Consider the following 18,670-nt stretch of genomic DNA (forward strand, 5'->3'; position numbering starts at 1 on the left):
ACAAATCTCTACAAAAGAATCTAAAAATAATCGGCACACTTTGCAATCAATCCATACGATACCAAATGCTATACTTGGTATAATTATTTTTGTGTATAGATTTAGGTAGTAGTATATACATAATGCTGAACATTGCCAAATGTGTTAGTATTTCCACATGTATCTTAAAGCAACATGACTCTGTAATTAAAATATGTTAAATGCCACTGCCATGCTCTCACTGGGAATGACACAACATAAAGCTGGTGATAAGTAGGAAACAGGATAAATGGTTGAAATGAATAGCTTTTTAATAAATAGATTGCAACAAACAACAGTGTACATTCCTCCCAACCCACTGATTACATGCAAAACACCCGTTTTGTATTTAATTGTTAGAACATATAAATGCATCTGGTTATAGTCAAACAGATTGTTTCACATACCACTTGAACAGTAAACACCTGCATCTGAACAGTAGATCAAACATCCGTAAAGGCATATTTATTCACTTGTGCTCTTTCAATCATTTTCACCAACAAAATGCACGATAATGTACTTAATATGGGACTAAAAACATTACTTGCGTACTGTATCAAATTATGTTTTAAAGTAGTGCCTGTTAGTGAAAGTAAAAGCAAAGTAAAAATATAATGATATTGATGCACATTATATTTTGCAAATTCTATGACATAATATCTTATATTGATATAGGCCAAGTACAAGTATAATATGCTTTTCCTATCTTATTTTTGGAAATCCAAACAAACTCTGGTTTAACAATAGTTGGTGGCAATTCACACATTTTCTATTGGACTACTATTTGTATATACACCAAACACAATCAATGAGTCAAAGACACACTATAGTATATACTCACAATGCTCTGAGTAATCTGCTAATAAATTGAAAAACAAATGGTCACACATAGTATGCATTCGGAGATTTACCAAACTCCAATAATTTACAAATATCCTCCAAACTGTTCAAGACGTCTGTGAGCAAATAGTGCATAATAAAAATAAACAACACAAGGCTCCAGACCCCAATTACCCTGGAGGGACCTATAAATGGAAACATTATTGAATGATCGGATCCTTCCAAATCTACAAACCCTGTGCACTGTTATGGGAAATATTACGTATTAGTTACCCCCCAAACGCTGTGCCAGAGTTTAAAATTTTATTGAGTAGATCAGAATCCACAGCTGCCCACCTGTTCCTTCACCTATCTCATGTGATTGGTTGGGGAATTACAAATAATTATAATTCAGCTGCAGATGACTTACCCTATGCCCATAGAAGGTCCTGCCTTATGGACCTCTACTTCTATTAAACATGCACAGCAAGTTAAAATGTTAAAATATGATCACTGGGGATCCAATGGACACAATGGGCACCATGATGAAGAGTGCCAAGTTCCATAGCATTGAATAATAATACAATAAACATAACTACCCATACATGTGAATGTACAGTTCCCTGGCAAGAATTATAAATTTTACCATTATTCAAATTATTTTTTATGCTGAGGGATGCCTTTATCTTAGCATATTACTACACATCCCTTACTATCCATCCCAGAGTGCCAAAGAATGTGCTGTCCCCATGACACCATTCCAATGAACCTCCCTCTACCTACATTTCTCTTTAATGTACATTAATGTAAAGGGATTCCTAACTAATCCTTAATATTTACAATAGTGGCTTCCAAATAGTAGATCCCATCCACTGTAGTATTTTATTTCCCATAATGCTTAGCATTTTTTTTTATATTGGCATGTCACTCTGGAATTATTTGCGATTGCATTCCTGTAGTATTTGAGCTATTTTTTTTTTTTATAAACATTTAGCTTCCCTATACCTCATTCAGATATGATAGATTATCAAAAATAGTAAATCTAGTGCACATTGATAATTCATTATCTAAATTGTCTCATTATCTACCAAATTTATGCTAACTGTTTCCAATATTTATGTTCATTCCTCATTTGGGGTGACCAGGGCATAACTTTGCCCTAGATAATAGCAGGAAGGATGTGATTTGGAGGACGTCAGTCACAATTTGAATAGATCAGGGTATAACCTAAGTTTATAACAATATAATTATCCTCTGGGACCAGAAGAAACAACATGTCCTATGCAGAGTCCCAGAGGATAATCATTGAGCTTTGAAATTTAAGGTCAATGGGAATTATCCTGAGATATTTCTTCAGTTAAAAACAAAACAACTAATCTATAGATTTATGAATATTTTTTGACAGCTCCATTTGGAAGTGGGTTTAGCCAGGTGCTTTCAGACTGTCATTGCAGACTAAAGCTGGACTGGATAATCTCAAAATTCACTTCCACTTTAACAGACAAGCAGGCAAAGGGCTATGCATAGACACCAGGAACGCACCCTTTTTTGTCAGACTGCAGCACCATAACCTGTACAATGTGCTGTAGAGGGTATAGTACTTAGAACAGTTAAAGAGTATACATTAGATATCTTCATTTTATTTGCTTAGTAAATCAATAATCCAGAAAATTATCTTTGTGGCACATCACCAAGCCTAAAAATATTTACAGTTTGCTTTATGTTGCAATATCTTAAACTAATTTTTAATATACCAACAGAAGATTAAATAACTTTGTTTCACGTGTGCGTAATTAAAAAGAAATGTCTTTGTAAACATGAAACCATGAACAAAATGTTATCTCTGATATATTACAATCTTGCTTTTATAGAGAAATACATAAAGTAATAAAAAATATATTATACACAAGTACCAAATGCTAGGACAAAAAGTGCAATTGTAAAATGACAAATATGTTGCAGTTTTCAAGGTAATAGTTTTTGTTATTTGTCAAGTGCACTAATCTTTTCACATGATTTATTTTTCTGCTTTTTTAAGAATAGTTTTATATAGAATACAACAAGGATCTCTTTATGTTCCCACTGTCTTAAACAGATCTATATATTCAGAATGTAACAAGACTGAACTGACTGATATAGTTCTATAATAATGTTTCAAGGTATTGTCTAACTGCCAAAAAGTAATTAATAATCAAATGGCCATTTCTACCTATCAACATGATAGTGTATATAAGATCACAAAATATGGCATTTTCACAAGGCTTTTCCTCTACAATTCCTTTTTTTTTTTTTTATCTGATCCTAGTTGGAGGAAGGTTCTTATCTGACCTGTCTCATTTTGTTGCACTTCTTTACACACTCAGTTACTCTTAGTTAACATTGTAGGTGTCAGGCTCAGTTATAACTATTCACTGCTCTATTTAAAAATAATGGTAGCATTAAGATAAACCTAAAAGGTATCCTGAAAAAAAACAGATGCAGTCTTTGCCTAAAGGCATCTTATGGATGGAAATGAGAAGGCTAAAGGCTTGGTAAAACGTAAAATGATAAGCACAACTATTTCTGCGTGCTTAAAAAAACATGTCAGCCCATAACTGTGAATTCATTTGTCACTTGTTTTAGAATCTTCACAGAGTAGAAACATTAAACACTTGTTTATGTGAAGGTCTTCAGAAGAGTCTCTTAAACCTATATTCTATAGACACCAGTACACTTATAGACTGCAATGCAGGCAGTCACAACCACAACCGCTAAGAATGTTAAACAATTTTGTGTTCAAAAGGGTTTGGTAATGCATCTGTTGTGTCCCATATTTTCACAGTGTATTTAGAAAGCTACTTAATTAAAGTTATATAGGATGCCAGATTGGACACTTGTCTTGTTCTTGCTCAATTTATCCATAATTGCATGATAGATCTTCATCACCTGGTCTTGCTCGTTTTATTCTTCTAAATTAATATATTCAGGCATATAGCTTCTTCGATATCACTTTCCCTTCCAAACTGATATAGTTTGTTATAGCTGTAAGCAAGTAATAACTTTTCATGAGACAATATTTTAAATAGGAAGCCTCTTAATATCTCTGTGTTGTATTTTTTTTTTTTTATATATAACAAATTTAATTTTCATGTCTCTTTCCAAAGTCTTCTATTAGTTAATCTGTATTTTCACAAAGGTATAAAATATGTTTCGTGACCAGAAAACAAATCGTCTTCAAGAAATTCTGAAAGATTTGGGTCTCATAAATATCCGAATGTATGAGTCATTTATATTCCATATATCAATACCATCTCACATCCCCAAGATAAACATATTCAAATACAGTTAATAGTATATTTTAGAATCTTGATTTTTTATTTTTTTTGGCAAGAATGAAGACCTTTTTTGTATTTCATCTTTACTCCACAATGCCCCTCATCAATTTATGGGCCAAGAGAATTATAATGAAGTAGTGAATATGCAATGCTTTTTGGACAATTTTCCACGTGTTATTACACGTGTACCCATATAGGTATAGTAATTTATGTGGAAAAAACATGTTCAAGCTTTTTTCTCACTTTTTATTATGATGTCCTTCCAATTCAATTTGTGTATCATTGAATATTGTGACTAAAGTTGACTTTATTGTAAAAATTACAAAATGTTGAAATGGGTCTGACTCTGTAGTTATCATCTATTAGCAGTTATTTTCTGATTAGAACAGTCATGAATTTAATTTTTTGTTCACAGTAAAATTACATACCTTCTCTTGAGCTATGTTCCTGATTTCTAAGTTGCAACCTGATCTTTAACATGTACCTAAACATCTGTTACCATTGCATTACCGTACTTCAATCCTGAATTTAATATTTTGTTGCTATATCTGGAATATTCTCATCTGTTCTGAGAATGGCTTTGGAATTTAATTTAAAATTTTAGTAGATGTTCTGCATATATAACCTCAATTCCTTTAACATGGAGTTTTTCAGAACCCGAGTTCATGGCCTGAATCTCACTTTCAATGTCCAGTGGATTCACTCCTTACACACATACAAGCATGCTTTAGACATATTAGTAACTGAACACAATACTGTTCTCAGAGTCCTTTCATAACTTTGTGTTTTGTCTTCTGCATTTGATTAAATGTTTAATTTAATAGAATCACAATTTCAAACAGCAGATTGTTTTTACAGCAACTCACAAGAAGAACAACAAAGCATGAGATGCAAGTAAATCAAGTTGTTCCCAATGAGTCATTCCCTTTCTTTTTCATTTTTTGGAATATGTTTTAAATGTTATGAAAGTGGGTTTACATGACAGATTAAAGCTTCATTGGAACACTCAATATTATGAACAATAACAAAGTCATTGCCCATGACATTTGGGGAGCTTTGTAAGAGTATGAACATAGTTTAATGTATTCCACTGCATTTAGTGGAATTGATTATACACAGTATGTATGCACTGTGCAATCCTCATATACAAATATAAAGGTAACATCATTATGTTATCTTTGTTTTGAGTTTTTCCAACTTTTTTCCTAAATCATTGTTCACAAAAGAAAAGAAATAACAGAAAAAAAATTGTATTTTGAAGCGTCTTATATTACACTGCAAAGAAATAGGATTTGGGGATATATTTAAAGTCCAATCATGTCTAGGATTCTAACCATCACAAAGCATGTGCCATTTGGCAATTTGTCTCCGAGGGTGTTCACAGATCTCCTTCCAGTGCTCTCCACCTGTTCCATCTGCAGAAGCTCCAAGAATTAACCGCCCAATAATCTCATTTCTGGAGCCCCTGTCTGAATCCATCACAAGAAACTCAACACTTATGTCTTCTAGACCTTCGCATGGTATATCAAACACAAAGAGTTCATTAAATACAGCGTTTGGAGTGCATTTCTTGACATGAGTTTTCTTTTTGGAAATCCTTTTCTTAGCATGATAAAGATTCACTTTCACATAAGGATCTGAAAAAAAATAAAAAATAAGATTGACACATGTAAATATAACATTCATAATAGTTTCATAAAATTAGAAGGTAAATTATACAAAAAAAGTTGTTGACTATATATTAACAGTTAAGAATCCTATATTAATAGAAGGTTTGGAATGTGGGTACTGAGATACCTGTCTTATTTCACTGAAAGATTGTAGCATGAAACCTATGTGTGGGGTTGGAAGGAAGGGTAGGGAAGTAGTAATAACTATTATAAGCAAAGTACAGTTATTATTATTATTATTATTATTATTATTATTATTATTATTATTATTATTATATTGCTGAGAGTAATACTACAAAATGCATCTAATGTCCTCCTTAAAATACATAAATAAGCATCATGTATCATGTATTTCATAAACCCTACATTCTTAGAAAGCTATTTTTTTCTTTCTGGATATTTAGAGAATATTGAAGCAAATCATGTATTTCTTTTGTTGGCTAGATAAAGATGAGACATGATGAAAACATTGCTGCTGTACCTTTAGAGCACTGCACTTAATTAAAATAATTTTAATAAAGTAACAGTGCCACACCTTTCTTTTTTTTGTATTTCAAAATCTGATCAATGTTTTAATTCCCCCATAAAAAATTGAAAAAATTGTAGGATAAACCCCATCTACAAACTAAAATTATCCCATTTTTTTATGTTTTATAGTTTTATTAATTTTAATTATGAGCCATGGAGATTTCATGGATATGATCTAGACACCAAAATGACTTTGTTAAGCCCTTCCTGGTGTTAGTATAATGTGTAAAATGTATTACAAGCAAAAAAATAAAAATAACATTTTTTTTTTTAAATTTCCCAATTTTCAACATTTTATTTCTTTTTAGGTATACGTATATGGCATTTTTAAAAGGCCCTTTCTGTCCTTTAAACAGCAGTATATAATACAGTGGTTCCCAAACCAGTCCTCACGTTCCACCAACAGTCCAGGTTTTGTCAGTATCTTCATTGGAATAAAAAAAAGAAAATACATAAATCCTGGATTGTTTGTTTGTCATGAGGACTAGTTTAGGAACCACTTATATAATAGATAAGGGTCACTTAAAGAGAAACCATTCAATTAAGGTGAAACAAACACATATCACAAAGTCTAGATTTTGGTTCAGAACTTGGATAATTGCCTCTGTCCTTAAGAAGTTAAGCTAAAGTTATTTTGGTGCTTAGGATATCTCTTTAAGGGAGGCATAGTAATTATACACTTCTACAGCCTATTATTTAAAAATGTTAAAAGGCTTTGGGTTTGGGTTTTAAATAACGTAGTTTGACAAGTTAGAAATAGTAAAGAGACATATTTTAAGTATTACAGTTAAGTTGCATGAATTTTTATCCTGTGCTGCTACAATGTAATGCTAATGGATGGGTTATATTAGACATAGTTACATTCATTACCAGTCACATTTTTTTTTTCAAATTCGTCAATTTGAAAGAATTCAAAGAATTTTTGATTCGTTTTTTTATAAAGATAGCAAATTAGAGTTATCTTCTTAACAAATGAACGAGCAACATTAAGACAAGGGTTTTTCTTCATTTTGATCTTTCATCTGTTTAGTAAATAGCTCCATTATTTGGTATTCTTAATATGGCAATCCTACATAAGGTCAGCAAATCAGGGATATATCTACTAAACAACTAGAAATAACTTTTCGAAATGTTCCTATTTCAGCTGTTTAGTAGATAACTCTCTAATTTGCTATCTTTAAATATGGCAATCCCATATAAAAAAGCCAAGACGTTAGCTGTCTACTAAACAGTTGAAATAGTAAAATTAAGGGCTTTTCTTAAGCACATTCTTCAAGCAGTTTAGTAGATAACTCCCTAAATTGGTAACTTTGTAAATTTGTGAATCCCACCTTCATTAATTCCCCATAGAGATTTAAAAAAAAAATATTATATATTTGGATGAAATTCGGTTTCATCAATATTTTTACAATTTGAAATTAACCAAAATTCTAAAATGTATTAATCAAAATGATATTGAACTATTTTTTTCCCTGGGCATACATCTAGGTTACATAAAACCAGTGCTAAATTTAGAAAATACACATTTATACTTCTGTCTGTATAACTTACATTATGTATATTGTACAATATGAGCCAGGGAAACAAAATATCAGAAGCAAATAAAATAATTTTTTTATATGTAAAATTTGGGCATTTCGGTAACTAATAACAAAAGCATGCAACAAATACATCTTTGACCCAAAATTGATTCATAGTATCCGTTAAAACACATTAGGTGTAACGACAAAATAATTTACTATGAATCCTTCAAGCTTCAGTAGTTTTAATAACTCATGTAGAGTATCTGTACTAAATACTGATATCAGTTTAATGAGGATTAAGCACATGTTGTAGCCAAAGAGATGTATTAATGATGTTGTTCCGACACACTTTTTCAGCTACACCAAAAGAGATGGCCATTAACTATCAAAAGGATACTGATAACCATTTTAAAACAGCATAAATTGTATATTATGTAAAGAGCATTAAACGAAGGGGAATGGTTGATGCCATAGCAATACAAGCACATGTACAGCATTATGCACTAAAGTTAGAATTGTAAGGACATCAAATTTGATTTTAAACTTCATTTCAATCTTAAGGCCAAAATAGCTGAATTGGAAAATTTCTCCATGGTAACTATGCTCCCAGTTCAGCTAATTTGGCCTTGGATTTTAAATTCATTTTGAATTTATTTTGAATCCCCATCAATTCTCACTTGAACAAGTAACTCTGATAATATGATGATCACAGTAACACGGGTAGTACTATAAAAGCATATATCTACGCAATAAGGCAGGGAATAGGCACTGAGATAAATAAACTGCTGAAGGAACATTACCCAATCAGTGTAGTCCAACATTACTGCACTTATGCATGAATCAGTACAATTTAAGTACAATCTATTACTCAGCAATTGATATGGCTCATGGAACATGATCTTGCATTTATATGAGATTTAGAAAATTTTACCAATTGGGTTATATGGACCACTACAGACAGAAGTTTTCTGAGCACTAAACTAGTTACTTTCTCCATTCTCATAATCTAACCCGAAGATCAAGCCTACTGTTCGAGAAAGTAGATATGAAGGACTTGTTTTTATATTTATTTATGGTAAATAGTCTCAGCAAAATAATATCTTGGGAATCAGACCTTTAACTTCTTAAATTGACACTAAGCTCCAAAAAATGAGCTTAAATAAGTAGTTTTGGTGTCTAGATCAAGGGTGCCCAAAAGGCAGATCCCCGGATGTTTTAAAACTATAGCTTTCATGATGCTTTGCCATTCTAAAGACATGCACAGCATCATCGGAGTTGTGAATCTACCATATGGGCACCTCTGGTCTAGATTATATCCCTGCAGTCTCACTGCTCAATTTTCTGAAATGTATCAGTTAAGTGTCTTTGTTTATGCAACCCTAACTACAATTCCCCTGACGGAGACTCACACTCTACTATACTGATAGAAAGGAAGCAAGGCTTATGATTTAGAAACTGTTTATTTAAGAGAAGTATTAAACTTGCAGACACTTTTAAAACATCCTGGAACTTCAGAAAACTTAATTCACTTACAACGTTCCTTCACTATGTTGTAAACTAGTTATTTTCAAAGTTAAAAAATCATTAATAAAGTTATAAAGAAGTCACCTTGGGTTTCTCCTGTCATGTTTATTAGCTTTATAAACATAATTATCTAGTGCTGTCAGGATGCAGACCAGAACCACTGGCAGTGAATATTTGACCACCATGGATCTCCTCCCTGGCCCAAGGTATAGAAAAGAATAGGAGAGAACTTATGGTTTTGGAATAATAATAAATAATACAAAAAAAAAAATCAATTGCTCCTCCACTGCCTTCATGCACTCCCTTCATGCATACCCCCCCTCCCACCCCCTGCACACATACATAATACATCTTCTATACATACACCTCCAGACACACACACTATATACTGCCCCTGTCCACATATTCTACATCATAAGCATTACAGCACATATTTACACATATGCTACAACACTAACAGTCCACTCTGTACACACACACTCCTACATGCAGCCTCCAAACCCTTGCACTGGAAGTTACAAACAGGGCCGGTGCAAAGAATTTGGGGTACATAGGCGAAGATGCATTTGTCCCTTGGTGCGCCACCCACCCACCCCGATAGTGGTCCCCTCCCCTTCCTGGTGTGCCTCCTACCTTTCTTGTAGCATGGCTGAGCGGAGTGAATCCCGGTAAGTGAGCTTTTCCTGTAAGTCCTGCCAGGAACAGGAAACAGAAGTTCCTGTACCACGGTACACTCCGCTTGGCCACGCTACAGTCAGGGGTGTATAAACACTGACAGTCACACACACTCAATGACAAACACAGACGTATTTGACAGCCAGACTCACTTATCTGACACACTCATACGCACACTGACAGACACACAAATACTGACAGACTCATTGACAAACACACACACTCACATGCCCACACAGACACACATACTCACATGCACACAGACACACACACACCGACAGACACACACTCACTCACACATACTGACAGACACACACACACACACAAACTCACACACACACACACAAACTCACAGACACACACTCACATGCACACACACACACTGACAGACACACATACTCACACACACACTGACAGACACACATACTCACACACAAACTCACAGGCACACATACTCACACACACACTGACAGACTCACAAACTCACAGACACACATACTCACACACAAACTCACAGACACACATACTCACATGCACACACACACACTGACAGACACACATGCAGACACACACACTGACAGACACACATACTCACATGCACACACTCACTCACACACACACTGACAGACACACAAACTCACAGACACACATACTCACACACAAACTCACAGACACATATACTCACATGCACACACACACACTGACAGACACACACAAACTCACAGACACACAAACTCACAGACACACAAACTCACAGACACATATACTCACATGCACACACACACACTGACAGACACACACAAACTGACAGACACACACACTCACAGACACACAAACTCACAGACACATATACTCACACACACACACACACACACACACACACACTGACAGAGACACACACACACACACACACTCACAGTAATAAATAATGTAAATTTAATTTAAATTTCCCACCCAGCCTCCCTACCTGGAGAGCTGGCGTGGGTCTCTTATTGGTGGTCCAGTGGGGCTGCTGGGAGGCAACCGGCTGAACTGGATTGCGAGGTGGCGAGGGAGCTCTGATCTCCCTGATCTGCTCCCTCGCAGGCTGTTTTCTGATGCTGCGGGAGCCGGAATATGACGTCAGATCAGAGCTCCCTCGCCACCTCGCAATCCAGTTCAGCCGGACGCCGCGCCGGGGATCCAGGAGGTGACCTGGCAGGAGGGAGCATTTCCCTCCTGCCGGTCACTGGAATTTTGCGTCCCCAGAGCCGGTGCGCCCTAAGGCGGCCGCCTGTGCCGCCTTATGGACGCGCCGGCCCTGGTTACAAAGATATATAAATAATATTTATATTTCTATGTGACACCTCTGTGTAAGTGTTATAAATGTGTTATTTGCAGGAGAAGGGGGCAAAATGCATGTGCACCTGTGTAGTCAGAAATTCTTGCATCAGTCCTGATCCCACATTCACACTTTACCAGACTGCAAAAATACAAACCCCATATTCACACAAGAAATTAACCACCCATATGAAAGCACTATGGAGACAAGAATAATGTGACTGTGAATCTAGAGGTTCCGATGAGCCAATGTAGGTAATGTGAGGTTGTGGTCCCGCAAAGAGTGGGCACTAAAGTGCATGTGCACTAAATGCCAAGCATGCATTAGAGCTCCCCATAGGAAAGCAATGCTGACCTGATGCATAGAAGTTACTTTTTGAACATTATTTTAAATATTGTACATATAATTCCCAATATGTGGTGTTTTCTTCTATTTTCTAAAATGAATGAAAATAAAATGTACTAGACAGCAAATTATAGTGATTTGAAAGCTAAATCATACACACAAGGCACAATGGTAGATTTGGAAAAGAGATCACATTAACTATTCAAAACCCAAATTATTACTTAAAATGCATACTACAGAATTTATTAGCAACCTGCTTTATATGACACATCATATACGGAATTTTGTCTTCTTCATTGAGACATCAAGCAAGTAAACCGTGGGCCCTAGATAACATTTATATTACGACCTGTTTTGAGTGTCAGAAATTGATCTGTATGGCCCATAAATAGATGGATGAATAGATGACTAATTTTATTGATTTTATGGTTTATCAACCTAATGACAGTCTGTAAAACATTGCTGTACAGACTTTAACTAATGGAGAACAGGAAACCAGGAAAGCAGAAATTAACAAAAGAGAATTAATAAAAATTTTACTAAAGAAGGTCAGAATCAGACATAGGTTTACAACTTTTTTGTTTATGCATGTAAAGAAAGAAGATTATCATAAAATGTATGTGGTATTCTCGAACTACCAATCAGTAGAGTCAGAGTACCCCTAAGGTAGCATAGCCAGTTACCAAGTTACTACTTGATTGTCCCTGTGCCCCGTCAATAGATCAAGAGAGTTTTCTGGTCTGCACTTTTATCACATGCAGATTACTTTAAGAGCTCCCTCATGGTCCCCTGGCACTTCTTGATTACTCAGAGCACCACAACACACCAGAGACCAGAGTTTTTCACATGTATGTAATGTCATCATGTATAAAGTATGTTGTCAGTACATAAAAGCCATGCATTGTCACTTAATTTATTTAAAATTGTTCATTTTTGGTAGTACACAAAATGTGAATTTTTTTTCCATATAATTCCTCTGTATTTAGGAAAACTAGTATGCTACTACTACTGGCTGCTACTAATCGCAATACTATTGGTATCAGGTAAAGAAACAAATTAACCTGTAGTGGTGGTGAATATAGTGGTCAATTCACAGGTGTTCAATTCAATCATACATGTCTCCACTGACATATTCAGACTTCAGTCCTCCCTTCCACAGTATATGGCATTACCATGTAACAGGCAGCACAATTTACCAACAACTGTAGTAGCTCACTTGACATTGTTCAGCCAACTGATTTTGAAGAATTGTCCATTCATTGCCCACTTTGTAAAGTAACTAATCTTGTGTGAACTGGTTTTGGATCAGGTGCCTACTACACCTAGGAACGGAATAGGTGAAAAACTAGAACTGATTTATGTTTTTCTTTAGAAGGGAGTTAAAGAGTTAAATTGCCTAAGAGCCAGGAAGACATCAAGAGCTTTAATACTGTGTACATATCTCACCCAGCCATAGATGGCCTACTCAAGGTACTCACAACTTCTAGTGGTAAAAGATACACCTATACCTATGGTGGAGCACTGGAAGTAAAAATTAAAGGAGTAACTTAAAATTAAGGAGATGGTAATTAAATATAAGCAATGTATCTTTTCTGAGATCAGGTCACTCACATGCAATGGAACCTATATGTATTGGCTCCGCATATAGGATTGTTATGCTATTAGGGCAGCATCACACTACTACTTCATTAAGATGTTCCCTCCGGTAGAAATAAAAGTGAGAAAGGCATCAAATGTCTGGTATATCCAATAGAAAACCAATAAAAGTATAAAATAGGTATTGAACTCATTTTTTTTTTTTTACAAAGCCTAAACTCGTGGCTCTACAGGTATTGTGCCATTATGGAGCGGATGGCACTTCCCCAGTGAAGATTCCTGAGTCTTCAGAGGACTCTTAAAAATACTAGTAAATGTGTTAGCAAAAAAAAGAATTAAAACAGTAAAATAAAAAACATTCTTGTATTAAAGAAATCCTGTATAAGCCAAAACACGTTTCTCTCCCTTCTGAGCTTCTTCAGTCTGTAGTGGCACTATACCTGTAAACCTTAGAGCCATGAGTTTAGACTCTGTAAAAGGTGAGTTATTCCACAGATGTTTGTAGAGCTTCTATTTAAATTATGTTATACTTTAAGCACTTTTGGAGTAACACATTTTCTCCTTAAGGAGGTTACATTTTGGTTTTATTACTGGCTTAGCTGATACCACATACAACAATTACACAAAACTGATAAATATTGCCAGCCAGGAGAGAATATCCCGTCTGGTTGATTGTCAGTCAAAGGATGTGGCCGAACTCACAGAAAATGAAAATTATTCATCTCTGGAATTAAACATTTTAAAAATAAAGTCTGTAGGGAGTTTTTTTTTTAACCAAAATCAGTTCAGTAACATTGAATTTAATTGAGCTAGTAAACCCCAGAAATCAGAAATAGAAATGTTTGGCTTCCTATTTTGATCATTAATATTGCAATACATTTGATATAAACCGCATTCCAAAATATTATAATTACCTATTTTATTTAGCTAACCTCCTAGAGTAAAACTTTAAAAATAACTATTTCCTCTATAAATTAATGATTTGCCCAGACACTAAATTTTATGGTAATGAATTAAAAAGTGCTCACAAACATTTCAAATGTACACATTTTGTAGTATATTAAAACTCCTTATTTAAATGCAGCATCTCTGAGAAAGATAATTCTCCCATACTGTGCCCTGTGACAATATGCAAACTGCTTCCACTGTGTCTTATATTTCAGCCCACATTCAGTTGGATTACCGTAGCAACAGTCTGCTACTTATTCAATGCATTTACAAAGAAAACATGGATTTATACTGTCTACATCAGTGGTTCCTAAGCCCTGTGTCCTGACTAGAATTTGGGCTCCATGCATTATCAGTATGTCTCAACTGGTCAGAAAGAAACATACTAATTGTCAGGCCCCAGGCCCCAGGCCCCAGTTTACTGCATCATTGATGTCCCCCAGTGCAAATGAGACAGTTTTCACACTTGGATAAATGTAATAAAATTGTGTTCTATAATGAATTGTAATTCAAATTTAAAAATGGGTCACTGAGCTGATTTTATAACATGAGAATGGATCACCATATTAATGCCATATCCATAGCATTAATCCCTGCCAGAGTAGGTGTAGAACCACTGTTACATATGAACTTGGAAGTCTATCTATACAGAGCTGTTAAAACATATTTGGCCATCTAAGTGTAACACTGACTGACTGATATTTCTCATTATGAAGCCAAACAATCAGTTCAATGCTGAGATTAAATATGGAGACAGCTGTATATAGGTAAGCTATCTGCATTATGCACAAGTAAACTCACATGCTCTGGTCATAAAAGCTAGGATATGTACAATCTGAAATGTATAAACTTGGACCTGCATACTCCTTTATAATAGCATAACATTTAATTCCATGCCATAATAGTATACCATATGCTGGTATAGTGGACTCCATTTTGATTTCTTTTTTAATCTGTTTGTAATGTATATTACAATAATTATGAGAAATTGCTTAAAGGGACATTATGGTCACCCGATGACTTTAGCTTAATGGGGCAGATTTGGAGTATAGATCATGACTATGCATTCTCATTCTCTGGAAATTATCTGCCATTAAAGAGTTAAATCACTTTGTTAATGCAGTTCTAGCCACACCTCCCTGCATGTGACTTGCACAGTCTTCCTAAACACTTCCTGTAAAGAGCCATCTAATGTTCATACTTCCTTTATTGCAAATTCTATTTAATATAGAATTTCCAATCTCCTGCTCTGTTAATAGCTTGCCAGACCCCGCAGGAGCATCCTGTATGCAGATAAAGTTTAATTTGCATAGCAGAAGATAAAAACGTTTATAGTAAATTACATCTGGTTGAAAATGAAACCATTTGTTAGTCACAGCCAGGGGAAGTGTTGCTAGGGCTGCATAAGCAGAAACTAAAGTCCTAAATGGCAGAGAATGGAGGAGGGAAACTTCAGAGGCATGTTCTATACACCAATACTGCTTCATTAGCAGTTTTTGTTTAATATCCTCTAAAGTTGAAAACAAGTTTTAATAATGGGGAATGATTAAAATAGAAGAAGAGACGAGAAGATGGGGGAAGCAAGGAAGAAAAGTAGAGGAGAAAATGGAAGGAAAGACCAAATTTATACTGTTATTATATTATACTTTTCAACGTCTCACCTCCCAGCACTTATCCAACACATACTTATCCAACATTGCATGCACTACACAAATTGCAATTTTTAGGAATTCAAAAAGTTAAAATTAACTGGAGGGACGAGGATATAATTAGAAAGATGGGACAATCTGAGATTAAGTGGATCTTTAATCTAAACACCTTACAACCAAATAGTTTAAATAGTGATTTTTAACTGTGCACTTTTTGTAGCTGCTATTATTATTTTATGGATTTAAAAAAAAATTATTATTATTAGTATAATGGTCAATATTTAATATATTTTATTACACTTTCTTTTAAAGTGTTGGGAAAGCTATAAATTATAATTTTGGCTTTCCTGTATTAGATGTAATGGGCATAATTATCATTAATACTTATTAATTAATGTATTATTTATTTTTATTATGATATAGCCTTTATAATGATATTTTAATGATATTTTAAACTATTATTACACTAATACAAGTAGGGTCACGAGTAATTGTTTATATCTAATGACAAAACGTATTTTTACTGATATTAGCATATCTAATGGCTAGTGTAGGACTCACCTTTTGAGGCTTGCCTTGACGTGGCAGGTGAGCTTATATATTCAAATGGCCATTGGAATAAAACTAAAGAGACTCCATTTTGTTTAAATGTACATAGGGATTTAGGCCAGAGCGCAGGTAACACTCTCTTTGTTTTTACTATGTATTTTGAGCTGTTGGATACTAAGCTACTGCTGCTGTAAGCGCGGTGCTTTATCTTTGTATTTGTATATGATATTTTTACTGATGCCTCTCCTTTGCTATGTATTTTTTATGTAATGAACTTTTATTACCAAGATTAAGATTAATTACCAGACAAGTTGCCAATATGTAAAATGGGTGCTGACCGTTACGCTACAGCATTTCCCCTGAAGAAAAGAGAAGACGTTACGAACACTCCGATATGGCACTTCAGCATACGTAAGTTAGGAGGATGACCTACCACTGTGCAGCAACACACCTCCCCACATCGCCTCTGTGATTGGACAAGAAACAAATAAGACGATATCTCACACGGTAGCCTTCAGGCATAAACAAAGGAAGCGTTTTGAAAGCAGGAACCCGATTGAGAAAGCCTTAGGACAAGGTGAAACGCATCTCGAATGATCAGGATGAATTTTTGGGACAGTATTTTACTGGTATCTAGCTTGGTTTTTTTATCAGCTTGGTTTTTATTTATGTTTAATAAAGTATACTAGCAATTTGACAAGTCTAGTGAGTTCCTGTATATTTCTTCTTTTAAAAGAACATTAGTGCCCTCTTAAAGGCACAGTGCATATCATACTGAAAGCCCGGCATATTTGGCTCTCCAAAAGGTGAGCAGAAATTTGCACAATTTTTATAATTATATGTGTACTGAAGATAGTACACTAGCAGCATTTGCTTCATTTGTATCTTTTTTTTCTGAACACCTGGGTCCATACACAGAAGAGGTTTGGTATTACCTTAACATGCCCTTGTGAGTGTGATCTGAGCACCCAAGGCTCTATGCTATGTGAGTGAGTTATATATAGATATTTAACCAAGCCGATCATACTTATATACTACATCCTATTTTGTCAATTTATTTTGTTTCAGCTATTTTCCCTAGTACATAATTATTCCTGTAGAGGGTAAGTCTTAATGTCAATTCGATTTTAGCGCTCCACTGGGTTTGCTTGAAGTGGTTTATTTCTCCACTCAGTGCACTCCACATTTTTTCAATATTGTGTGTTATGTTAGAGGTACTTACACGTGTGTTGTACCTGCTAATATGAATTTCATTTTTTTCTGGGTATTACAAATCTGTAAGCACCTTGTATTGCATAGTGCACTATATTTGTTGATCAACTACACAGACACTGCATCCACTAGACACACTGCATCCACCACACAAACACTAGATACACTACACACACTGTATTCCCTACACAAACACAGACACTGCATCCACTATACACACACACACACACAATGTACACACACTGCATACAATGCACACTACAGCCACAACATGGAAGAAGGGTGACGAAAAGACATGAAAGGGAGGGGAACAGAGACATGGATGGAAGAGGGAGCAAACAATACATGGATTGCAAGCTGAACAGACAGTGTGGCTACATCTATGTTGTGACACACAGGGCCGAACTGGGGATACAAAGCAGCCCTGGAAAAAAATGCCAGCCCCATAAGTCATTGCGCAATATATTGTCACATGTAATATGTAAGGCTATGTCTTGCTACCCCAGATGATTGAGTAATACAGTTGTAAGAAAAAGTATGTGAACCCTTTGGAATGATATGGATTTCTGCACAAATTCGTCATAAAATGTGATCTGATCATCATCTAGGTCACAACAATGGACAATCACAGTCTGCTTAAACTAATAACACACAAGGAATGAAATGTTGCCATGTTTTTATTGAACACACCATGTAAACATTCACAGTGCAGGTGGAAAAAGTATGTGAACCCCAAGACTAATGACATCTCCAAAAGCTAATTGGAGTGAGATGTCAGCCAACTGGATTCCAATCAATGAGATGAGATTGGAGGTGTTGGTTACAGCTGCCCTGCCCTATAAAAAACACACACCAGTTCTGGGTTTGCTTTTCACAAAAAGCATTGCCTGATGTGAATGATGCCTCGCACAAAAGAGCTCTCAGAAGACCTACGATTAAGAATTGTTGACTTGCATAAAGCTGGAAAGGGTTATAAAAG

The 18,670-nt window shown here is 35.1% G+C and overlaps 1 protein-coding gene across 2 annotated transcripts in view; it reads right to left on the reverse strand.

Moving 5' to 3' along the window:
- Window positions 1-267: 267 nt before the first annotated feature.
- The window catches only part of SYT4 (synaptotagmin 4), a 37,381-nt gene continuing 18,978 nt past the window's right edge, over window positions 268-18,670 (reverse strand). For both annotated transcript variants that reach the window (XM_063453845.1, XM_063453844.1), the window contains exon 4: window positions 268-5,788. In XM_063453845.1, the coding sequence (XP_063309915.1) occupies window positions 5,481-5,788 (308 nt within the window). In that variant the 3' untranslated portion in view covers window positions 268-5,480. The remainder of the gene's footprint in view (window positions 5,789-18,670) is intronic.

This window comes from Pelobates fuscus, chromosome 5 (genome assembly GCF_036172605.1).
Source record: "Pelobates fuscus isolate aPelFus1 chromosome 5, aPelFus1.pri, whole genome shotgun sequence".
Taxonomy (NCBI): Eukaryota; Metazoa; Chordata; class Amphibia; order Anura; family Pelobatidae; genus Pelobates; species Pelobates fuscus.